Below are 25,751 nucleotides of genomic sequence, written 5' to 3'. Positions count from 1 at the left end.
CATGCAGAGGAGGTGGTGGACTGAGTGGATAAACCTGCCTCCTTGTCCACATCTATTCCTGCCATAGCCCCAACATCAACCATGGAGGAGTCAGTTGAGTTGTTTGACAGCAGGGTCAGCCACTTGCTCCTTGATGATACCCAGCAATTACTGGATTCAGATGTTGGTTCTAAGGTTGAGGATGACAGGAACATGAGCCTAGAGAGTGGGGTGAACACTTGTAGACAAATTGGCATTCATGTTCCCCCAGCCTCAGTGTATTACCAAGTTTTTTCCAGTGGTAATGATTATGATGAAGATGGAGGAGATGGAGATGATGATGATGATGATGATGATGATAAGGTAACTGATGCGACTTGGGTGCCAGATAGAGCAGAGGAGGAAACTGAAGGTGAGGGGTCACAACCCCAAGGAGACCGACATCAAGAAAGAGTAGAGAGCAGCCACCCTATTCCATCACAGTCGGCAGCTTTTATCTCCCGGCCCACTCCCCAAAACTCAGCTGTCTGGGCCATTTTCAGTACATTTGCAGCAGATCGCACTGTTGCTATCTTCAAACTGTGTCTCAGGCACATCAAAGTGCCAAAAACACCAGCCATGTGGGTATCATATGCTTAACAGGGCATTTAACATCCAAAAGCACCTAAAAGACACACAAAAGGGACACAAATCTGTCCCTCCACCCCTCCTCCTTACCCACTTCAGTCTGCCCCTGCTATACAGAGACATTACCTCTCAGCATCCTGCACTGACAGGGATGATGGTATAGCACAGGGTGTCCCAGGTCCTAGCAGCACATCTGCCGGCAAATACTCAAACCCATCTGCTGCAGCGGAAAAAATAATACAACCCCTGCCATCCACATGCCCAGCGTCTAAATGCAAGCTTGTCAAAGCTGTTGGCTCTCCAACTTCTGCCTTTCAGCCTGGTGGAATCTGCCCCCTTCCCTGAATTTGCACAATGTGCTGTACCACAATGGCAGGTTCCCAGTTGCTGCTACTTTTCACTTAAAGCCATTCTATCTTTCTACCATCACGTGAAAGCGAATGTTCTGGCATTGTTGGGCAAGGCAGTCAGCTGTAAAATCCACCTTACTGCTGATACGTGGTCCAACAAGCATGGGCAGGGAAGATATATTTTGTTCACAGCACACTGGGTAACGCTGCTTGCTACTCGAAAAGATGCAGGACAGGGCTCAGTGCTGCAGCTTGTTGCGTCCCCACGTTTCCATACAGCTGGTGGTGATGATGCCAGACCTGTGAGCTTTATCTCCTCCTCCTCTGCCACCTCCATGCCCTCCTCTGCAGAATTGTCCTATGAACATCAGGTACGCTTTCAAAGGGCTATTCCATGAGTCAGGCTAAAATGTGCAATGCAGTGCTTCAGCTGGTGTGTTTAGGGGACAGGAACCATACCGGAGCAGAGATTCTTGCAGCTCTGCAGGGACAGGCCCAGAGGTGGTTCACATCACGCTGGCTGGAGCCAGGAATTGTGGTGTGCGATAATGACTCAAACCTCCTATCCGCCCTTAGACAGGGAAAATTGACACATGTGCCATACCTGGCACATGTCCTCAATTTCGTGGTGCAGCATTTATTTAATACGTACCCTGGGTTGCAAGGTGTGTTAAAGCTGGCCAGAAGAGTCTGTAGCCATTTTAGGCAGTCATACACAGCCAGTGCTTGGTTGGCTGAAATTCAGTGGGAATTCCACCTGCCCATAAACCACCTGATTTGTGGCATGCCCACCAGGTGGAACTCAACTTTGGCAATGCTGCAGCGGCTATAAATGCAGCAGGGGGCCATCAACAGGGCACTTGAGGCAGAGTAGTGGGAGCCACGGGAGGAAGAAGAAGACTTCCTTTCCTCTCAAGACCCACTTTATGAAGACACCCTTGTTTCTATGCCACAGAACACACATGAAGAGAGGAAAGAGGATGAGGAGGAGGCAAATTCTGGAAGCTTTAGAGGCATTGAAGCAGAGGAAGACATATGTCAACGAGATCCGTCAATGAGTACCTGTGCGAGTACAGCGAGAAGACAGGCTCGGAAGGCCTTGGATTTTTTCCCCCACGCCAATGTCACCATTTGAGGAGGCTACAAGGATGGTGAGCTATGACAGTGCATGCATCAGTGACACAATCCCTGTTGTGTTCCTGCTGGAGCAGACTCTGCATGGCATTATGGACAGGGCACTGGAGGCAAAGCAGCAGGAGGAAGAGGAGGACTTCCTTTCCTCTCAAGGCCAACTTTACCCAGACACCATCATTCCTATGTCACAGAACACACAGGAGGAGAGAGGGGAGGAGGAAGATTCTGGCACTTTCATAGGCTTCGAGGAAGAGGAAGACATACATCAATCTGTAAGCGATGGCTTTCCAATCCCAGGACCCTTGGGAGTAGTACGTGGCTGGGAGGAGGAAGTTCCAGATGCTGTCATCCTGAGTGACCCCGAGGAGTCTGCTTCTCAAGCCTCTGCAAATTTGGGTTGCATGGGCAACCTCATGCTTCAAAGCCTGCGAAAGGACCCAAGAATACTTGGCATAAAGGAGAAGGATGATTACTGGTTGGCAACCCTGCTTGACCATCGTTATAAGGGGAAGTTCTCAGAACTCATTCTGTCCCCACAGAGAGTGCAGAAGATAAAATCTCTTGAGGACATGTTAAAGAGGATTTTATTGAATGTTTTTCCTGACTCCAGTAGGTTACAGTTTTGTGCAAAACATAGTTTTGAGTCTTCTGTTTGTCAAGAGAGGCACATTGGAGAAGGCATTCCTAAGTGAGGCATTTTGGAATTGTTTTAGTCCTTGCTGCCCAGGGCTGTCAGCTTCCACATCCCATCGGCAGCATCTGCATCACATGGTGGACGATTACCTCAGGCCAAAACAGAGATGGAGAGCTTTCCAGCTGACAATCCACTAACTTATGGGGTCATGAGAATAGACCAGTGGCCAGAACTTGCCCAGTATGCTATTGAGTTGTTGGGCTGCCCTACATCCAGCATGCTTTAAGAATGGGCAGTCAGTGCTGCAGGAGGTTTCGTTACTGATAATAGAACGCATCTGTCCACAGACTCCATGGACCGTTTGCCTTTTATAAAAATGAATCAGTCCTGGATTACCAGCTATGAAGTCCCTGATGCCAATGTCACTTATTAAGTCTTTTTGGGATGTGGAATCTCTGCAGGACTTCAAGGCTGCCTAGCTTTGAGGCGTTCAATCATTTCATCTGGAAGAACGTTTTTGCTATAGGTTTCATGGGCACAATTAACACCCAAAGACCAATTTTTCAGCACCTGTTTGACAGGTGGATATCATTGCAATTTTTTTTGCCTTCATCAAGAGTACCTCTATAGGGTTATGGTGGGAAGGTGCCACTGACACCCAAAACACAATTTTTCTGCACCTGTTTGACAGGTACAGATCATTGCAATTTTTACAGCAAGGCTAGTTCTTGCTTTCATCAAGATTACCTCTATAGGGTTACGGTGGGAAGGTGCCACCGACACCCAAAGACCAATTTTTACATACCCATTACTTCTATACAAAGTCAAAGTGACACCAAAATGTATCCAAAAAACCTTGAATTTTGTTCCCAGTGCACTACATTGTGGCCTCATCATACACACTGTCTCCCCAGCTGTTGCTGAGCAAAATAAAGGCAGCTTGCAGGGAAAATGCAATTTTTTTGGCTTTATAAATGCAATTATTGCTGCAGCAGATTCTAGACATGGTACAGATCTGCCACTTTACAGGTAGAATTAGGGGGCCCCCCAGGCACTATATTGGAAGGAATTTTTCATTTTTATGCTTTCACTTTAAAGATCAAAAAAACACTGTTCATTTAAAAATTAAGTTTTTCATAAACTTTTTTTTTATTGATACATGTCTCCCAGGGCAGGATCCAGACCTCTATAATTATTGTGTGCCCAATTACTTGCTTATAAGCCTTCAAAATAGGCACTTTTGATTTTTGACATTTGGGTCACATTGACTTTAATCAGGTCCGAACTTTTGCGGTGTTCGAAGTACTGCTGCAAACCGCACAGGGGTCCATTCGGCCCATCCCTACTAAAGAATAAGGCAAGAGGATAAGAATGACAACCGTGAAAGTGAAAGTTTCCTTTATTTTTACACAGCAACACAAAAATACATACATAAATAAATAAATAATCATAGAAATGAAGGTTAGCCCTGGATTCCTTTTCTACTGTTTTGTTTTTGGAGTAACATAACTGTTCCACATTTTGATTTAAGTGATCAGATTATTGCACATGAAGACACAGTTGTACAGTTGCTTTCCTTCCAGTGCCTCCTACAGAAAAACATTTCCACTACTTTGGATGGAAATTATAATTTTTTTTGTTTGGCTGTTTGTTTTCCAGTAAATTGTAGACAATGGTATTTTTGATATGTGGTCTTTTGCTCATTGCACCAGTTCATACACACAACAGTTGCTTAATTTGGGTGGCAATTTACAGAAAATATTGTCTATATGTCTCCATGAAATAGCCTGTCCAGATGCCCTCTAACAAACAACAACAAAAAAAAAAGGATGAATTTGGACTTGGCTCAAATTCTCTACAAAATCCTTGATAAATAAATAGGGCTGTTAGTTTAGTTCAAACTGTCAGTTTTCCAACAATTTCAAGGCCTAAAAAAAATGTCTAAAGTGCCAGATGCCATTATGTGTTATTCATTTTAGCACTATGTTCTGGTCTTTTCTGGAATCACTATAAACTTCCATCTGCATATTAATGGAATTTAGCGTATTCCTCCCTCTCTGTTTCTTTTTGAATCACCACCAGGCATGCAAACACAATACACCTACAAAATGTCATCTTTATCATAGTTATTTAAAGGACAAATTAAAGAGAATATTTAAAATACCATGTTAAAGTCTGTATTTAAATTCAATATTAAATGCACATTTATAAAATAACATTTGCTAAAACATTTTTGTCAATTTTAGGTTACATTTACTAATATTTTGCCAAGTAGAGTTAGTAGCTGAACAAGTTTCTAAGAGGATGAATATTTCAAAAGCCATAATACTATGTATTTATAGAGTAAGGTGAAAATTATTAACAACAACATATGGCAAAAAAATAAAATTACCTTTCAGAAGCCAATAATGTATCTTTTGCAGTATACTGAAAACTGATTTTGATTGGTTGCCATTACCTAGCTCTCTCTCTCAGGGTCAGAACCTTCTTAGAACCTTTGCCATCATTTCTTATAGCCCAGAATAACCAACTTGGAGTAAAATACAGTAGAATATAGAAGCATGACATAAAACACTCATTTTCATTTTCCCATGTTAAGAATAGGTTGCTTGTATAGTTCATAAAAAAACAAAAAAATATAAATCATATGTTTTGGTTAGGTGTAAGCTGGAAATATTGGAAATTTACCGAAAATTCATGTAATTTGTACTTTTTCATTTTAGTTCCCCTTACAGTTTTATCATTTTGTTCCCATGTCCATTATCTTTACTTACTTCATATCTTTCTAATGGCCACTTGTAAAAAGTGTTATGCGATTGTCCAGGTAAAGTTATGTTAATGAAGGGAATACACATCAGGGAGGACCAAAACCACAATATTATGCAAATACCAGCTTCAGCTAGGAAGTTAGTGTTTCAATTAAGGACTTGGCTTGAACCAAGCCCTGACCTACCCTTACTTGGCTAAATTTTGAAACAAGCTAAAGTATATGGGATTCTTTACCTTGTAAAACAACCCGTTCATTTTAAAATAGAAATAAAAGGCAAAACATTTGTGCATTCATATAAAAATATTTTCCTTTTTTTATAAGTGATCACATACCCTCGGTTCCCAGGTACATAATGAGCTAAGAGAGCTGGTGGAGGATAATCAGCAACACACTGAACTTCCCAGTGGGTGGCTGTGCAGGGGGGAGTATTAGCACTTGTCTGGTCATTTGAGCAGAGCTGGCACAGTTCCCAGCTAGAAAAACGGACCGCTGGCAGGAACACCAGGGATTTAACAGAAAGGAAGCAATACAAATAGAACAGGATACATTTCCATACAAGTAAATGGTACAGTAGGCACATATCAAGATTTTGAAATGCTGGGTTAACATATTCTTTTCATTTTGCATACCATAATGCCAAAAAGAGTCATTATAGAAACAGCAAGGTTACCCACTTTTTTAAAATATTACTGGATATCCTTAATGAGGGCAGTGATTTCTGGCAAATAATATTTTCCAAGAAAAATCAGTCTCTGGAATAATTCAATTACCAATGTGTGCACCATCAATATTTTTAGATTGGCTGCTTTCATTGCAATACATGATAAAATCTGGTGATTCTACCATGAAGGCTCTTGCTTAGGCATTTCCTGTTATAGGGTAAAAACTCTCTGTCCCTGTCTTTTGATTGTTCTCCTGTGCTGACACCCATTTACATAGGATTATAAAGGAGAGAGTGGCCAATTCAACATATACAGCAATTGTTCACTGTTATCACTATCAGGTAGGGATGAGCCCAATGTTCACCCGTTCGCTGAATAGGGATGAGTCAAACACCTCCCGGTTTGGTTTGCAGCAGAACATGCGAACAGGCAAGAAATTTGTTTGAACACGCAAACACTGTTAAAGTCTATGGGACATAAACATGAAAAATAAAAAGTTCAAATTTTAAAGGCTTATATGCATGGTATTGTCATAAAAAGTGTTTGGGGACCTGGGTCCTGCCCCAGGGGACATGAATCAATGTAAAAAAAGTTTTTAAAATTGACTTTTTTTGGGAGCAGTAATTTTAATAATGCTTAAAGGGCAACAATAAAAGTGAAATATCCCTTTAAATTTCGTACCTGGGGGGTGCCTATAGTATGCTTGTAAAATAGCGCATTTTTCCCATGTTTAGAACAGTCTGAGAGCAAAATGACATTTCTAAAGGAAAAAAAAGTAATTTAAAAGTACTTGCGGCTATAATGAATTGTCGGTCCCGTAAATACACATAAAAGTCATTGAAAAAAACAGCATGGGATTCCCCCACAGGGGAACCCCAAACCAAAATAAAAAATAAAAATGCGTGGATGTCCCCCCAAATTCCATACTAGGACCTTCAGGTCTGGTATGGATATTAAGGGGAATCCCTGGCCAAAATGTAAAAAAAAATGGCGTGGGGATCCCCCTTAAAATCCATACCAGACCCTTATCCGAGCACGCAACCTGGCCTTTTTTTATTAAAAAATAAAACAATAAAAGTGTCACACGAAGTCCATTCATCTTCTTCTTCTCTCGCTCCGATGGATGGAAAACAAAAAGCCGACACCGATCTGCCTCTATGGGAGGCACCTGCCGTAATGTCAGGTGACAGCTCTTTATATTATGTAACCGAGTGACCCCGCCCCCTGACACTGCGGGAAAGCCATAGGGATGTCCCCATGCCTCAGAGGGGGCGGGTGACGTCATTGTGTGGCCCTGCCCTCAGTTATAAAAGATATGTCACCTGAGAGGCGGTCATTACAGTGGGTGCCTCCCATGGAGGCAGATCGGTGTCAGCATGCGGCTTTTTTTTTTATCCATCGGATGGACTTCGTGGGACACTTTTATTTTTTAATGAAGGAATTGACCCAAGCCATGTCTTGTGTTTTTTACCATTTCACAAAGGGGGGGCCCCGTGTTAAAGGGGGCTTCTAGATTCCGATAAGCCCCCCGCCCGCAGGACCCCCACAACCACCAGGCAAGGGTTGTGGAGATGAGGCCCTTCTCCCTATCAACATGGGGACAAGATGCTTTGGTGGGCTACCCCAAAGTACCCTGCCCATGTTGAGGGCATGTAGCCTGGTACAGTTCAGGAGGGGGCCACTCTCTCGACCCCCCTCTTTTCCTGTGGCCTGCCAGGTTTGCATGCTCGGATAAGGGTCTGGTATGGATTTTTGGGGGGACCCCACGCCATTTTTAAAAAAAATTAGCGTGGGGTTCTCCTTAAAATCCATACCAGACCTGAAGGGCCTGGTATGGAATTTGGGGGGACCCCATGCATTTTTTTTATTTTGGTTCAGGGTTCCCCTGTGGGGGAATCCCATGCCATTTTTTTCAATTACTTTTATGTGTATTTCCGGGACCGACAATTCATTATAGCCACAAGTACTTTTAAATTACTCTTTTTTCTTTAGAAATGTAATTTTGCTCTTGGACTGTTCTAAAGATGGGAAACATGTGCCACTTTACAGGCATACTATAGACACCTCCCAGCTACAAAATTTAAAGGAATATTTCACTTTTATTATTTCACTTTAAGCATTAATAAAATCACTGCTCCCGAAAAAACGTCATTTTTTTAAACTTTTTTTTTCCTTGATACATGTCCCCTGGGGCAGGACCCAGGTCCCCAAACACTTTTTATGACAATACCATGCATATAAGCATTTAAAATGATCACTTTTGATTTCTCCCATAGACTTTTAAAGGGTGTTCCGCTTTCAAATTTGCCGTGAACACCCCAAATTGTTCACTATTCGGCAAACGGGCAAACAGCCAATGTTTGAGATTCTAACTCATGTTCGACCCGAACATAAAGCTCATCATTATCGCTGAATACCAAACATTATGGGACGTTCACGGGAAAGCATGAGTGCCCGCAAAACGCTCCATAATGAACCGCAAGTTCATTAAGGGCTGCTGATTGGCCAAAGCATGCACCTGACCTGCATGCTTTAGCCAATCACAATGCACTCTGCTGTCAGAGCCATGATTGGCCAAAGGCAGGGTGCCTTTGACCAATCATGGCTCAGGGGGCTGAGTCCATGCCCCACATTATGTAAGGCTGCTTACACAGCAGCCATACATAGTTTTATGTATGAGAGCAGCAAAATTACATTTGTAAAGAAAAAAATTTAACTCAAAACTGTTTGTGGCTGTAATGTATTGCCGGATCCCGGCAATATACATAAATATCATTGAAAAAAACAGCAAGCCCCCCCCCCCAGTCCATTACCAGGCCCTTTGGGTCTGGTATGGATATTAAGGGGAACCCTGCGCCTGTCAGAAACCATGAAATCAAACCGAGACAGAAGTACAGTTAAATCACACGTGTTTAATAATAAAAGTAAAAAGAACAAACGTAGTCAAAGCGTAGCCAAATTTCAGTAACTGGAATGAATAGTCAACCAAGCAGAAGTCAGGGATCAAAGTAGTGGAACAGCAAGCAGGATCTGGAGCCAGAAAGGGTTTCAGCAAAGCCAGTCTTTAAACAGGAATATGAGCACTTTAGATTTTTCATGTTCATATCCCATCGATTTTAACAGTGTTCACATGTTCACACAAATTGTTTGCCTGTTCGCAAGTTCTGGTACTGAAGCTGAAACGGGTGCTTTTCAGCTCATCCCTGCTATCAGCAAACCTGCCCTAAAAAATGTCAGGCTGCCATGACTGTAGTGTAAGCATGTAAGCAGGATGTGGCTGTAGGAGATCAGCATTACTCAAATGCAAGGGATAGAAAAAAGTCAAAGTGACCCTGTTGGGGGTAAAAGTAAAAAAATAAAAATACACTGAAAGTGCCAAACTTTAATCCACCTTTCTGGTGGGTGGTTTGCTGAAACTTTGGCCTCTTGCAGAGCTCTGTGCATTGATACTATCCCACAGTTTTGGGTTTCAAATAGCATGCCTCCTGATGACTGCTTTGTTTCCTTCTTCTGACCCCTTTTTCACTAGTGTGTCCTGCAGTGACCAGAGGTTGGAAGGAGGAACCAGAGCCACTAGAAGGAGAGGGATGTTATTGGGGCGCATAGCTCTGCAAGAGAGCCTGTTTCAGTAAACTGGCTACCAAGCCATGAACCCATTCACGCCTAAATCTTAATGCCTTAGCAAATTTAGCAATTTTAACACATTTTAGTAAAACCGTACATATCATCACAACTACTTTGTGCATCCAGGTGGATTGTAACTTGTTTTTTCAGGACAAATTTGGCTTTCATTTGGTAGTATATAGTAATCTTGATATTAGATATATAGTATCTCCTGATTTTCCTTTATTATCAAAAGAAAACTGTCCCAAATTAGTATAAAAAAAAAAATAAATGTAGCTGTATATTTCTTATTACTGCCATAGCCTACCACCAAAGAACATCCCAAAATAAATTATCCTGCTCCTGACGATCGCAGCGATACTGCATATGTGTATGGCAGTTGTTGTTTGTACATGTAGTACAGCCCAAAAGCAATAGTGTGCATTTTGCTTTTTTTTTTTTTATTAATCTGTGTCTTTGGAAGGTCAGCCCACATATCTTTATGACATGTTACCTGTAGAGCTCCAACATTTACAAATGCATGATTTAGAGCACCAACTGGTGCTGCTCCAAACATGCAGAAGGGGGAATTTTGAGTTTAAGTAGACAGTTATTTTATTTTTTTCAATTCTTCATTTCTAATTATATAAGAATACAAAGAGTATGCACGTTACATAACAACTCAATAAGGTATGCCATGATCTTCACTAGAGATAAACAAAATATCAATAATCACATATCCGGTAAAATGTTATCATCGATAGCACAGTTTCACACAAAATACCCTTTGCAGGATACAAATTAGGAGACCTAAAGCAAGGAATATAAAAAATTAAAAAGCAATAGGTAGTACAGAAATAAAGCGGGAAGGGGAGTGGGAGTAAGAGAAAACCAAGAGGTGGACAAACACTGGAAGGGGACCACAAAGGAACAAAAGGTAGGTAAGGGAAGTATTCACGTCTCCCTCTACCATGTTCAAGAGACCAGTCCATGCCTCAACCAAAATACTTTAAGCTAAGACTCTCTCATCAAAGTTCAGACATATAGGAGAATTCATGCCAGTAAAATAATTTTTTTCAAAAATGTTTACAAGTACCTTTTTTTGTTGCAATCGAATCCTCTGTTCTGATGTCATTGATTTTAGTCAGCAATCGGCAATGGAGGGGGTCTGTCATTGTTTCCAAACATTCAGAATACAGCTCTGTGCTGCATTGAATAGAAGTGGCACAATCACAGAAGTCTTCTGTGTTTACAAGGGCAGCTTTCCTCTCGGGTGGCTCTCACTGCCTGCCCTGCACTCATGCTGGGGACTAGGGAAATGCAAATGCAGGTGCAGTATGGGATGTGGTATCAAGTGATGACCACTGATCTCCTTGCAAGTGAGAAAGAGTGGTGGAGTCACCAACAATTTAGGCAGGTAGGTGAGATGCAAGGAAGCTTTTGAAGGGAGCAGATGAGGGCTGTAGAGGGAGATGCCTGCAGAGGTGGCTGTTGGGGGAGAGTGGCACAGAGGTCAGAACTGAGGAGGGGTGTAAGTAAGATGTGGACAGCCTGTGAAAGAGAGCTAAATGCTGCACACTGTGCATAGCACACCCAAACCCTGCACTCAGTATGTAGCTCACTACTCAACCCTGGTCTCTGTACTCAGCGCACAACTCTGTACGTAACACACCCCTGGACTCTGAACTCTGTGCATAGGGCACCTCTGAAACTGCACTCCCCACCCGCCATTTGATGCTGTTTAGTGGGGGGTGTTAGTTGAGTTTCTGCACCTATGCACATCTCACGCAAGGTAAGTGTCCCTTGTGATGATTTTTTTATTTTATTTGTTTTAGGCAAACTTAGGCTTCTAGGGCAGACTTGATGAATTTAAGGTATTTCCACAGACGTGGCCCCAGCATGCTAAGACTTGTACTTCCTCTACAGCTGGGGATACTCAGGACTTTCATGAGAGTTATATGAGGCCTTTATCCAGCAAATATAAAATTGAAGACTTAGTTACTCATTAACACCATGGTAAAAGTACACAGCAATTAGGTCCCCAAAGTAACATTTGCTTAGAATCTAACTTTAAAGGACAAAAGTTATTTATGCACTATACCTTTGTTTTAATTTTGAATCATTAAAAAAACACCCACTCAACCTACAAAACAACAGATGGCTGACTTTACCTTTTTATTGATAAATAACCAGAAAGGTCAGTGAAGAGATAAAGGCTTGTTTTTAAGCTTATGTAGCATGGCAATAAAGGCCTGCCTTTGTTATATTTGAATTGGAATATGAGAAAAAATATTGCATAATGCTCTGCATAATTCCTCTTTGGTGCTATGAGCTCACAGTAAATAAAACCATTATTGCATTTGCATATTCTAGATTTACACTTCACTAAAATGGTTAGATGTCCTGTTAGCAGGGTAAGTGTGAAAGGCAGCAATGACATTTTACCAAGTGCAGTTCGATTTGTACATACTTGTTCCAGTACTAGAAGGAGCTTTATCTTTTTGTTTTGAATCAGACATGTTTCTACTCACTCATTCCACTGGTGAGCAAAAATAATCCTTGACGCATATATCATAATCACAAGGAGCATGGGCAAGTACATTCAAATCAACATTAGAAGTTTGCATTGAAACTCATAGGGGGTACATTCTTATGCAGCTGTCCACCCTGCTTGTTTAAAATTTGATGGTTTCCAATACTCTCATTGTCTGCCACACACGTGAGCAAAAACAGAAAGCCAAGTGCTCCCTGGTTTCCAGCACAGCCCAGATCCACCTTTTCTCGGGTCATTCAATGGCACTCCTGGTCCATCCTTCCTGCTGAGTGACCCGACAGCAAGCAGCTTGCGTTGGGGACACCTGAGCCAAGCTGCTGCTCTGCCATTCAGACACGGAGCCATGGCTTGGCCCCACCCCCTCTTTCTCCTCAATGCCTCACTGACTTTAATTGACAGAAACAAGAGCCAATGGTGCCTGCTGCTGTGTCTCGGCCAATCAGGAGGGAGACTGCTGGACAGCCGAGGCTCTATCTCTGTGGATCGAGATGAGGCGCATGTAAGCATTAGGGGGGCTGAGGGGGGGCTGTTGCACACTGAAGGTTTTTTCATCTTAATGCATAGAATTCATTAAGATGAAAAAACCTTTTGCCTTTAAAAACTCTTAAAAACTCTCTTGATTTCAACAGGGGCCTGCTACGCCTGTAAGCCTTTGACTGAGAGAAGTACAGTATATAAGTTGCCAGTGCTGACCTCTCTTTCTGAAAATCTTAAGGCTTCAATACACACACTTTTTCACAGCAGGTTAGCTTTCGGTTGTAGAAGTTGGGTTCAGTATTTTCAAGAGGGCTTCCTGGGTGCACTGAATAAGGTTTTCACTTTCTCTCTCACTTTCTCTCTCACTGCGGCCTGCCCTGTGCGCCTGGGGCTGTCTTCGGGTAAATATCTCCTAAACCGCATAGGTTTAGGAGATATTTCTTGGACCTACAGGAAAGCCTTAATCTAGGCTTACCTGTAGGTCAAAGTGGTTTGTAAGAGTTTACAAGCACTTTAACCCTTTCATAATGAGGGTACAACAAATGTGAACGCTTAAACAGAGTTTTGCAGCTTTGACATATGTTAGTAAAATTGTACATGGCATTGTAACTACCTAATGTGCCAGGGTGAATTATTCCTTTTTTTTTTTTTTCAAGACAAATGGAGCTTTCATTTGGAAGTATAATAAATATCTCCTGATTTTGTTTTATTTTCAAAGGAAAACTGCCACAAAATAGTAAACCTACCTACCATTACCTACCACCTAGAACAACTCAAAATAAATTCCTCTGCTCCTAGTGATCACAGTGATGCCACATATGTGTATGTTGTTTGTTGTTTCTATCAGTAGCAGGGCCTGGAAACAATAGTGCTTTTTTTTGTCCTACCTAAAACTCACTGGGACTGACACTGACACCGATACAAAATGAAAAAAAAAAAAGGATCCTACCTAAAATACAGTGACCTGACCTTTGAGTCAAACCTTGATTTTTATGCCACATACACACGACAGGACTTTCCGGCAGAAAAGGTCAGATGGCCTTCCCGATAAACTTTCGGCTGAGTCCAGACGAACTTTCGAACGAATGGACTTGGGCACACACAAACAGACTAAGTCTGTTTAAAAGTCCGTTCGTTTTGAACATGATGATGTAAGACGCGACTAAAAAAGGAAGTTCAATAGTCAGTAGCCAATAGCTTCCCTTGCATCGTATTTTGTCCGTCGGACCAGCATACAGACGAATGGTTTTCCCGATAGGGATTGAGTCCGTCAGACAGATTTGAAACATGTTCTATTTCTAGGACTGATTCTGTCAGACCTAGTCTGTCGGAAAGTCCGGTCTTGTGTACATGGCATAACTCTAGCCCTGACACCGACCTAGCTCAAACCCTGCTCTAGCTATTTTATCTTTATTATTTGTAAAAAAAAAAAAAAAAAAGCTGACAATTAAAAAGTCTGAATAAAAATGGGAATTTTTTTTTATTAAAGCGCCGTGGGGTCTCCCCTCAAAATCCATACCAGACCCTTATCTGGGAAGCTCACTTCCCTCCCCCTTTCCTGACCTGCTGGGTTGCATGCTTGGATAAGGGTCAGGTATGGTTTTTTAGGGGGGGGCATTTTTTTTTTATGTTAGCGTGGGGTTTCCCTTAAAATCCATACCAGACCCAAAGGGCCTAGTATGGACTGGGAGGGGGGCCTCAACGTTTTTTCTTTCCATTTTTTTTAATTGTGTGATTTTTTTACAATCAGCTGCGAGTGGGGAAGCCTGCTCACAGCTGATAAGTCATCGGTTGTTAAAGGTGTGGCAGCCAGCTTCCCGGCCCACTGCTTAGCAACCAGCTATTTGTTAAAAAACAGCCTGGGGGTCCCGGTTCATTTGTGAATTGGACTTAATAGCTTTTTATATGGTATTTACTGGCACTTTTTACTGGCACTTTTTTTTTCTTGGTAAATACTGCATAAGGCTCATTTTTTTCCCCCGGTAAATATGGCTTAATGACATTTTTTTCTTTGTGACTTGGACTTAGTTTACTGTATACGATAATTTATGCAAATAATGATACCCTTATCGCTTGTGGTAAACATTGGTGAATCAACCCCAATGTATCTTTTTCTCCCTTCATGAGGAGAAAACAACACAGGGCTGGGCTGCATAGTGACAGATCACTATGATAGCCATTCAGAAACTTACAGCAATCAGCTGATTGGGAACTGGGCCTCTCGGTTCTTGATCGTTAGTATGACACCTAGAGCCTGATGTGTTGATTGATTTTCAATGAGAAAGACACAGTCTACTGTATATTTTAGGTTAGCTAGGTATAGGGTCCGCCTTCTTAGTTAGCTGCCAAATCCTTGGCAATTAAAAAAAAAAAATTACAATAATAAAATACAAACTGAACATATTTCTACATTATTGTTCCAGCTGGATCCTGGAAGCTGTTCGGAAAACACAGATGAGACAAAATACTCTGGAGATGCTACAATGACCAGCCCTAAAGCAAAGTTTCATTCAAGGGATATGAAGAAGGAGCTAATTACGTATGTTTGTTACATTTTTACTTTTTTCTGTGACAGAATATTTGTAAATAAAGTCTTAGAACCTAACTATGGAGAAAAAAACAACAACATTATTACCTGTTGATCTTACTATTTCCAAATTCCTGTAATAGTTTGCCAACACTGTTCATTCTGCACTGAAATCGCACAACAGCATTGTTGCCCAATGGATAGGTTAGTCTTGGATTGAAATGTCTTTTTAAGTTTAGTAAACAAAACAAAAAATAATCAGCACAGGGAACAAAACTTACTAACTAACAAATTCACATTTCCCTTGTGCTGCTGACTCCTGCATTTCTTGAAATCTTCTTTCCCCAATGCCAACCTTAACTTCTGCTGCTGTAATCTTTCGGCGATTGTAGATTGTATTATATTCATAAAAGCTTTAGCATAGTTTCTATGAATGGAGGAAAAAGAAACTGTGCTATGATACAACTCAAATTATATCCTAGGTGGTCACTAGGGGGACCTAATTCAGGTTCAGCTTGACTGTATCACATAGTTACAGGAAAATCAAAAATACGAAGTAAATAAGCTGCGCTATACCCAAACCATATCGTGAATGGAGGAGATGGGAGAAATGGGCAGGAATAGTCGGCACTTGAGAGCTTGTCACTGCTTCCCCAGCTCTATTAATCCGGTAACAAAAGATTACAGCAAATAGGCATGGGGGAACTAGATTAGAGACATCAAAAATTAGAAAGACATGAAGTGGGACTTTACATGTGCCTCGGTGGAGTGTGAATACTAATTTATAACACTATATTTTTAAAAAAAGATATAGAGATACTTTATTTACCATCCATGGATGGAAATATTTAAAACATGTTACAATCTGAAAGAGAGTACAGTTTACTGTTTCGTGGTCCAGGTTGTGCGAGTCCTGCTATAGAGCGTCAGGAGTGTGGCCTATGCATTTTGCGGGAACCCATCTTCATCAGGGCCTTTTAGAGTGGCACAAACAGCATGTAAATTCTAAAGATATTCTAAAGATACAAAATTGCGAAATTAGCTATATCATAAAATGATATTAGCTAAAATGTTAATAATGCACATATAAAGTATAGAAAATGCCTACATCATTGTTGGGCATTTATAATTACCCTTTGGTAAAAATACTGATATAACAGCATAGAAATATATTTTGACAAAAATACAGTTACAAATCATGTTTATTTATGTCCAGCGGTGTCCTACAAACACAAGGATATTCTATAAATTGAGAGGAAGAGTAAGATGGATATTCTAGTTTTGATTAAATTTGTTAGTACTAAATGTATTTGTTTATAGCTTACCTTCAGGTTGCGTGTACAGTGTGTTGGTCTGAGAGGGACATGAGCCTGCGGAGCCCATGGGGATACCCTGCCAAGCCCTGCTAGAGGGGACATGGGGTGGACTCCTCCGTGTATAAAATAATAATGCTGTAAATATTAGTTAAAGTGAGTGCTAGTGGGAATTGTGGAGAGGGGTGTCGACTTAGTGTGAGCAGTGTTGGGGAGAGGAAAGGGAGTGTCAGAAGTGGTGGAAGGGAGGGAAATAATTAGGAAACAAAAGGAAGGGAGGGGAGAAGAATTAAGGAGGGGTAGAGAGGGTGAGGGGGAGAGGGGAAGGAAAGAGAGAGAGAGGGGGACATCATTGCATCAAAAGTAAGTAATGCTATGTGTTCTGTTTGTTTAAACCTAAACTTAGGCTTTTAATAAAAGACAAGCAAATGAAACTCCAATCCCAGATAACACTTGCACTTGTTACAGTAAGGCAGGCCATAGACTGTGCATATTTCTTTCCTGAAACCACTGGTTGCAGGAAAGAAATGTGCACAACTCCCCAAATCAACACAGACAGTGCTGACAGAGGAATCCCTCCTGCCGAACAATTGTCTTCTGCCAGCTGGGGAAGGAGGGGAGGTTGAGAGCGGGTGGGGGAATCCATCCCTGCCAGAAGACAGAAGACAGTGATTATCGCTAGCAGCTAGAGCAGCCACTTGCGATAATCACAAGCAAATCCAGAAGGCTAGTGGTTCCCAAGTTGATATATCGATCAGTTTGGTACATTGAGCCTGTTTATTAATGGTTCAAATTGCAGCCGATTCCTGTTGAACCAGCTGGGATTCAAACCATGTATGGCAGACCTTTTTTCTTTTGAAAAAAAAAAGGTTTAAACAATATGAATGCAATCTGACCATTGTACTTACCATTCTCAGTGTTATATAGTTTATTCTAATCCCTATAACTGAAACTTTTACTGGATAGCTTGGCCCCTTAATAAAATGGTGAAAAATAAAGGCTCTAATGGCAGGAAAAGCAGATAATGAAAATGTATTAAAGAGATAACTTAGAAAGGAATTACAAAAAAAAGAGATAACTCAGGAAAATAAAAACTGCCGTGTAAATGCTAGTGACAAACTACATCATATATGTAATTTTTAATATTTTTTTTACATTGCTAGACTCAAATGTGATGTTCAGTGTGAAGCACATTTAGGATATTACTAATTGGTGGCTATGAGTTATAATACTTCATAGTTGCACTGTCCCAGTGAATAAGACTCTTAATACATGTATAGCTCTTACCCACAGAGCTGGAAATAAACCGGGTCTTCCCTTACCTGTTCCAGAGCACACCAACAAAATCCAGGCTTAGTATAGGGATGTATTTTTGAATATTTATTGTAGTACAACACAAGTGGGTAGAGGGATGAGGGTACAGGATACTCCAAACCACATGCAAGCATTAGAGGACAGAGTCTCAGTCTTTTAGCAGCCAGCCTTTAAGTATTGATTTAGGTAGAAGGAACAGCCAGCTAGCCTGAGACACTGTAGCAACCTCTGATGTCTAACCCTCAAAGCACAGGCACACCTGAAGCTCTAGGCATGAGGTCCTACTCACAATGTCTGGTAAAGGGGGTCCTTCTCCAGCCCAACTTCCAAAGGAAGTGTCCTCCAGCCTCTTTAATCCAGGCTCCTTTAGGCCTTAGCCAAGCGAATGCTGAGGCCTAACAGAAACAGCTCTTCTGTAACACAAGCTGCCTCCTTGGGGTGTGGGTACCAGAAGAGAGCTCAGAACAGCCTTTATCCCCAGCCACCTTCTAGTTGTTCCCTCCCATGAATTGGCTGAGGTTAGATATATATTCAGTGACTAACCCTTCTACTCAAGCATGAGTAATCAAGCACCAGGCTTAGCATTCCTCCCAACTATCCGAGATGGGAACAAGGGACACCTATTAGCAAAAGTATGTAGGACACACCCTCTGCCACACCCTCTTAAATGAAAATTATACAAAAAAATGTTTTGGTAAACCTACGAATGCTTTTTTGTACCACTACTATTCCTTTATACTGGCTTTTGAAATTTACAAATGCAACAATTTAGAAATTGGATGAAAGGTTTAGCACTTTTTTGATAGGTAATGGTGCATTTTTTATACAACTATGAGGCCTATCCAGCCTAGGGCAGGGCCCTACATATGCTTGCAAATTGGTATATACTTAGATTGGTTAAAGAAAAAAAAATGTTTTGCTTATTTGTTTGTAGCAGGTAGTCAGAGGTTAAAAACGGAACTAAACGTACCTTTTTTTCACTGGTCCACATCCCTCACCTTTTTGTGCTGGTCTTTGGATATCTTCGCTGGCCAGTGCGGGTGACATTACTCCTGCGCATGCACAGGTGTCAGTCATCCCGGCACATAGGAACCATGCCAGCAATGCAAGCTGAGCTGTAAATGTGCAGTTTATATGCTAGAGAAGTTTGCAAGAAGGCAGGTAGGTGTATTTTTATTGCAGAAGAGACATTGCATGTCTTTCCTGCAATAAAGAGCCTGCCTGCTCACAGTTTGGGACAGCGGAATGTTAGTGCCAATTTCTGAATGGTCTGACAGCATATCTTACTGCACAAATAAATTAAATATGCAGTGCACCAAAACACACAGATGTCTCATAATGTAAGTACATTGTGCTGGGTTGCCCACAATATTGTGTAATACGTTGCAGCACACTGCTGTAGCACATGATAATTCAAAGATATGGAGTGTAAATGGGCCTGTAAGCATAATTATGAATGGGCAATTTTAAAATTTAAAGTGGAACTTCAGGCAAGGAGCGAAGTAGGTGTTCTCATTGTGAGATTTCTCTACAACTCCTGTGCCTATAAAAAAATGTTAGCCTTCTTATTACTCTCTGTCTTGGTGACGATAAATAGAAAGAAATATTCTGTCTTGAGGGGACAAAGACAGCAATAAAAAACTGGCAGGGGTTTTCCCTAATCAATCAATCAATCAATTAACAAACATTCTGGCTATAGATACACTTTAAGAACACAAAGAACAGGGTCCAGATACAATTTAAGAACACAGAGAACAGGGTGGAAATTATTTAAAATGGGCCCAAGTTGGTTCATGTCTTTACATTTTGAACTGTCTGTAGAGGTGGGATAGACATTTTATGGAAGGGATGAAAAGCTTATCTCTTTTTCTTTTACGTAAAGTGTCCCTGCCATTCAGTGTGTACAAGGGGGCTAATGTAGCAGCAGATGAAAGCGGGAGTCCACCGGGACTCCGCGTTTTTTTTTTTTTTTTTAAAAGCCAGCAGCTACAAATACTGCAGCTGCTGACTTTTAAATAGTGACACTTACCTGTCCAGCGCGCCCGCGATGTCGGCACCCGAAGCCGATCGCTCGCTCGGCTGCCGGGTCCCGCCGCCATCTTGGGTATGGGAATCAGGAAATGGAGCCTTTCGGCTTCATTTCCCGGTTCCCTACTGCGCATGCGCGAGCCGCGCGGCGCAATCCGAACGGTCCCCGCTGCCTCTGGGAGCTGTGTGTTTCCCAGCAGGCAGCGGGGCACTTGCTGAAGGGGGCGGGCGCTTGCGGAACGGGGGTGTAACCTACGCCCGTTCCGCAGAGAGCTAGCCCGGAAGTGGGTGCAGTTACCTGGATTATCCAGGTAACTGCACCCCCCTCCCCCCTGAAAGGTGCCGATTGTGGCGCCGGAGGGGGGGGGGGATTCCGATGAGCGGAGGTCCATTTTAGGGTGGATGCTCCCAAGAGTCTGTAGGTCTACCACAATGTCTATTTTTGTGTTTACAGTTAGCATCAGCTGTAGAAAGTGCTACAGTAAATTAAATTTAGAGCCACTCTATTACCCAAGATGTGATAACAACATTACAGAGTTTCTAGGACTAGAGCTTGTTTCTAGGACCAGCAACTTCTGAACAAGGTTTCTTTCAGAAAGAAGCACACAAAGCTAAAATATATACTTAAAATCACAATCGTGAATTTCTGCATACAGTTTTATGTTTCCATCATGAATTTAATAAAAATCTTACTTTGATTTGTTTTATAAAAATGTATATTCAGATTAAAATGAAAACCATGCATTTATTAGAAAATGCCTGCAGTTTATTGCCATCTTGTGGATATGCAGAAGTACTGCATTCTTCCTGAAATGACTACATATACAATATTATTTTATTCCAGCTAATTTTCCAAGTACATAAAATTAATATCAGGAGTATCCACTTCTAAAAAAACAAAAAACGCTAATATATGCAGTACTGTAAGCTATTTACAATACCTTACTTTAAATTTCAGACTTTATACTTGATTTTTATTAACATTTACATTGTGGGTTTAATATAATGTCTTGCACATTTCTAAACACAGAACAGAGCATTCTGTGTGTATTTTGAAAAGGACAGTAAAATCGAAGTGGCTGAAAACTGAGAAATAAATGTGAATGCATAAGGTTTTCTCTAGTTTGATAGAATCAGCTACTAAATGTCAAACTTTTAAGGCCTGTCCTAAAATTCCACTGTATTTTATAATAAAATGAGACTTGATTTTAAATGTCATATTGCTATTGTTACCATTTACATTTTCTAAAAACAATGTGCAGTATGAAATATAAAAACATCTATTGGCTTTTTTTAATGGGAACGAGAGAGCTGTGACACTTGTAGCAAACAAGAAGAAATCAGCTTTTATCAGTCTGACCACTATATGCAGCAAAGAACTGATGCTTACTACAAAGTATACTTCAGTTCTCTTTGCTAATTAATTATATCATTACAATTCATAAAACAACTCATATAAAGATTAAAAAAAGAACCAGACATAACTGATTTGTATAATTTTCATGTTCCTATACTTGTTGTGCTTCCCAGTGAGAAAGCTTGTGTTGCAAAAAAAAAGTTGGAAATTTCCCTCTCTATGTGTACTTGCAATGAAACACAGAATTACCAAAGCAATGGTTTAGGCAATTCCCTTATTCCCCTACCCTCCCTCACCTCCTCGCTGCCCAGACCCCCTTCTCATCTCTTCCCTTTTGTATTTTTGTGCCATCCGCTCCCCACCCTGTCCTGTTTGCCTCTTCTTGTCCTAGTTCCAATTATTTTCCATTCCTCCTTCTTTGATTTCTATTACGTATCGTTTTATGGTGCAATTATAACCCAAGCCTTCTTCTAAGCTTTTTGACCTAATTGATCCCGGATTGCCATCTACCTGCCATCTTCCCACCCAACCGCACACTCACCTTATTAGTGAAGAATTCCACAATCTCTATCTTTAATGTCTGGTCTCCCACCTGAGTACTCTAATGCTGCGTACACACGCATATTCCGACAACAAAATCCATGGGATTATTTCCAACGGATGTTGGCTCAAAGTTGTCTTGCATACACACGGTCACACAGTGTTGTCAGAACTTCCGAACGTCAAGAATGCAGTGACGTACGACGAGCCAAGAAAATTGAAGTTCAATATCTAGTGAGGCTCTTCTGCTTGATTCAGAACATGTGTAGAACTTTGTGCTTCGGAATTGTGTACACACGATTGGAATTCCCACCAACGGATTTGGTTGTCAGAAAATTTGAGAACCAGATCTTTGTCACATAATTTCCTCTGGCTTTGCAGAGGAGCATGTATGAAATAAGGTTCAGGAACGTGAAAGCCATTGTGGGAATCCTTAGTAAGGACCCCAGTGGGGAAAAGCACCAGGGGTACAGGGGAGGAAAATCTTCACCCTAACTGCCACAAATAAATTCTACCAATTATGCCAAGTCAATAATAACTAGTACCGTAAAAGCTGGACTAGCATGTATTTTAGGCTATGCATAGGGGTCAGGTAGATTTTTTTTTTAAGAAGGTAATTGTGTTAATGCACTTTAAAAAATACATGTAGGAGCAGCATATAGAATCTTTATAGCTTTATCATATAATGCTGACTTATGCTTTGCAGATGACATGTGATCGGAGCATCAATAATATAATATGGCAATATATGGTTAGTGAAAACATACAACTGAGAAACATTTATACTTGTGGTTGGTTTTGGTGATATTTCTCCATGCTGATGTTTTCTAAAGCTGGTTAAGGATTGTCCCTTTTTCTTAAAGCGCTAAAAAAGAAAGTTACTACTGCTGGGAGTAAAACACAACCCTGATATGAACTGTGGTTAAAACAAAATATCTTTAAATTTTAAAGTGAACCTATCAACTATTTTGTTGCTGTTAACCACCTCTGTGTGTCTCTTTGGTTAAAAGAGAAAAAATGTCCCAAGCTTTTTTTTGACCATACTTCTCTTGTGGGTCACAGAAGTACCCTTACTTTCATTCTTCTGTGACCCAGTGTCGGATTATAATTGGATTCTCCCCACTATAAGCTGACAAAGCAGAGCTGTTCTAGGCTCTAGAAAATGTATTCAGTAACAGGCTGCAATGCATATTGTGTATGGCCAGCTTACGTAATATCTACTTTTAGGCAAGACTTTCACTTTTAATTGCTTAAAATGTATCAGCCCTGTTTATTGTTTATCAGCTGACAAAAACTGATAAAAAAATGTTAAACACAATATTTCAATGCCAAATGCTAAGCATCTACCATATTTCTGCAAAATACTTTATGTTTATTTTTGTGTTTTTTTTCACAGTTGTCCAACCCCAGGATGTGATGGTAGTGGTCATGTAACAGGAAACTATGCTTCTCATCGCAGGTACAAAAACCACAGGAAGCTGCCATTAAATACAGGGCTTTTGTATTACTTTCATTTCAGCTGAAAAACTATACAACTAAAACATGAATAGTAAAGTACTGCTTATTCTCTCTGTCTAGCTTTTTATCTCATATACATTACATAATAAAAGGTTTAAATTATTAAAGTTTTACAAGAATTATGCAATGTTAAGTTCAGACCTGCCTTAAAAGCAGAGGTGGCTCGTCCATAAGGGTGCAGGGGCGCCTCCCTCTCTCCAGCCACCCCCTCTATCACCAATTGATAGATTCAATTGCATGAATCTATCCATGGCTGCTGCTACAACCCCTTATTCAGATCCCCAGTCTTTTTTCGGGCACCTGAATTACAGTGGCAGGGGGTGTTTTTGAAGCACCTAATTAGAGCCATAGGCTCTAACAGGCGTCAAAAATGGTGTCCTACGAGCGCCATGTTTGGCGCTCGCAGTTCACCCAGCTATGTTAGAAAAGGGAATGAATATTCGCTTTCCTAACACTGAACTGCCTCTCTGCCAATCAGGTGCTCAGGTCTGTTACCCATCACACCCGATTGGCTGAAATGACAGGCACTGTGATTGGATGCCTATCAGGTGTCCAATCATAGGAGAGGATGGGAGGAGAGGACGGTAGAAGACATCAAGAACATGGAGGAGCATGGAGGATCATGGAGGACACAGCAACAGGGTAAGTGGCAGGCAGATGGCAAGCGGGCAGGCGGGGGGGCACAGTGGGAGCATTTGATGGGCATAGTGGCTACATTCGATGGGCACAGTGGCAGCATTTTATGGCACAGTGGCAGCAATTGATGGACACATTTGCAGCGTTTAATGGCAAGTGGCAGCGTTTGATTGGCACAGTGGCAGCGTTTGATGGGCACAGTGGCATTTGATGGGCACAGTGGCTGCATTTGATAGGCACAATGGCTGTGTTTGATGGGCACAGTGGGGCTGCAATTGATGGGTTTTTTTTTCAGAATTTTTCAGTTTGTTTGCGCCCCCCACAAAATTTTGAACACCAACCCCCACTGCTTAAAATAACATTTTTCTGTGTAGATCTTCCTGCATACAATAAAAAGGCAGTTAGCTGTCAGCAAGCCTACTGTGGATTTTAGATGATTTTCAATTTCTCAATATATTTTCTGTTCACTGAATTCCAGTTCTGCAATTTGAACATATACTATATTTCTATATTTTAAATATTTCTTTAAAGGGGAATTCCAGCATATACTAGATTGTTTTGCAACAATATAAAAACAACAAATCTGGTACTTTATAATTTACAATTAAATAGGGCTGCAAAAATATATAATGCATCTAATAATATAACATTAAAGTGTTACTAAACACAGGACTCTGCATTCACTATACCTGGTCTCCCACAGTACACAGAGCATGAAGATGCAATTATTTTAGCAAAGATAAACTGCTAATTATCCTTTCTCATCAGCAGTAATGCCACGTACACACGATCGGAATTCTCGTCGGAAAAAGCTCTGATGGTTTTCCCGACGGAATTCTGACGGAATTCGGCTCAAGCTGTCTTGCCTACACATGGTCTCATCAAATTCCGATCATTTATAACGTGGTGACATACAACACATATGACGTGACTAGAAAAAGGAAGTTCAATAGCCAGTAGCCAATAGCTTCCGTCTCGTAGTTGAATCTGAGCATGCGTGATTTTTGCCGTGTCGGAATTGCATACACACGATCAGAATTACCGATAGAAAGTTTTTCCGTCTGGAAAATTGAGAACCTGCTATCAATTTTAGGCTGGAGGAAATTCGGACAGCTAAATTCCGATGGAGCATACACACGGTCACATTTTCCGATGAAAAGCTCTCATCAGTCTTTTTCTGGCCGGAATTCCGATTGTGTGTACGTGGCATTAGAGTAGTCTTATGACTTCTATCAGTGTCTGGTTAAAGCTTGTAGAAGGAGTCTTCATTCTCCTCTGACTGTCCTATGAGGCTGCATTACCCCTGACCATCTGTCTGGACAGTGCTGATTGTCCCTGTACTGATCACATGCACTCTCCCAGAAAAAAAAACTGTCTAGCAATACACACCAAACTGTGCAGCTTACCCCCAAGGCTCTGTTCTATCAGCAGAAAGACTGGGGACAGTGGAAGAAGGGGAGGTTAAGGGTTAAGAGAAGACAGGATCAAGCAACTTCTTTACACAATGCAGAGGATTAACCCCTTAGGTTGCACAGTGAGTATAACAAGCATGCTTTACTGCATATACAGACTGATTTTACTGTTGTGGGTTTAGTAATACTTTAAGTACACACAAGGGAGTCATTAACAACTGCCTTTAAGTTGTCCACTCTGCCTATTGAAGCTTTCTTAAAGCTGTCTGAACTAAACAAATATTGTCTAAATACAAGACAGCTAATAAAAATATAA

The 25,751-nt window shown here is 41.1% G+C and overlaps 1 protein-coding gene across 7 annotated transcripts in view; it reads left to right on the top strand.

The window, feature by feature from the left end:
- ST18 (ST18 C2H2C-type zinc finger transcription factor) overlaps nucleotides 1–25,751 on the top strand; it is a 322,431-nt gene that overhangs the window by 257,826 nt on the left and 38,854 nt on the right. For all 7 annotated transcript variants that reach the window (XR_013277656.1, XM_077492678.1, XM_077492680.1 and 4 more), the window contains exons 12-13: nucleotides 15,214–15,329; nucleotides 23,266–23,328. Coding sequence is in view for 6 of the 7 variants with exons in the window: in XM_077492678.1 (XP_077348804.1) it covers nucleotides 15,214–15,329; nucleotides 23,266–23,328 (179 nt within the window). In the remaining variant the exon portion in view is untranslated. The remainder of the gene's footprint in view (nucleotides 1–15,213; nucleotides 15,330–23,265; nucleotides 23,329–25,751) is intronic.

This window comes from Lithobates pipiens, unplaced genomic scaffold, assembly GCF_037356315.1.
Source record: "Lithobates pipiens isolate NorthernLeopardFrog02 unplaced genomic scaffold, aLitPip1_a1.2 Scaffold_19, whole genome shotgun sequence".
Classification (NCBI taxonomy): domain Eukaryota; kingdom Metazoa; phylum Chordata; class Amphibia; order Anura; family Ranidae; genus Lithobates; species Lithobates pipiens.
This window is presented reverse-complemented; position numbering and strand designations above follow the sequence as displayed.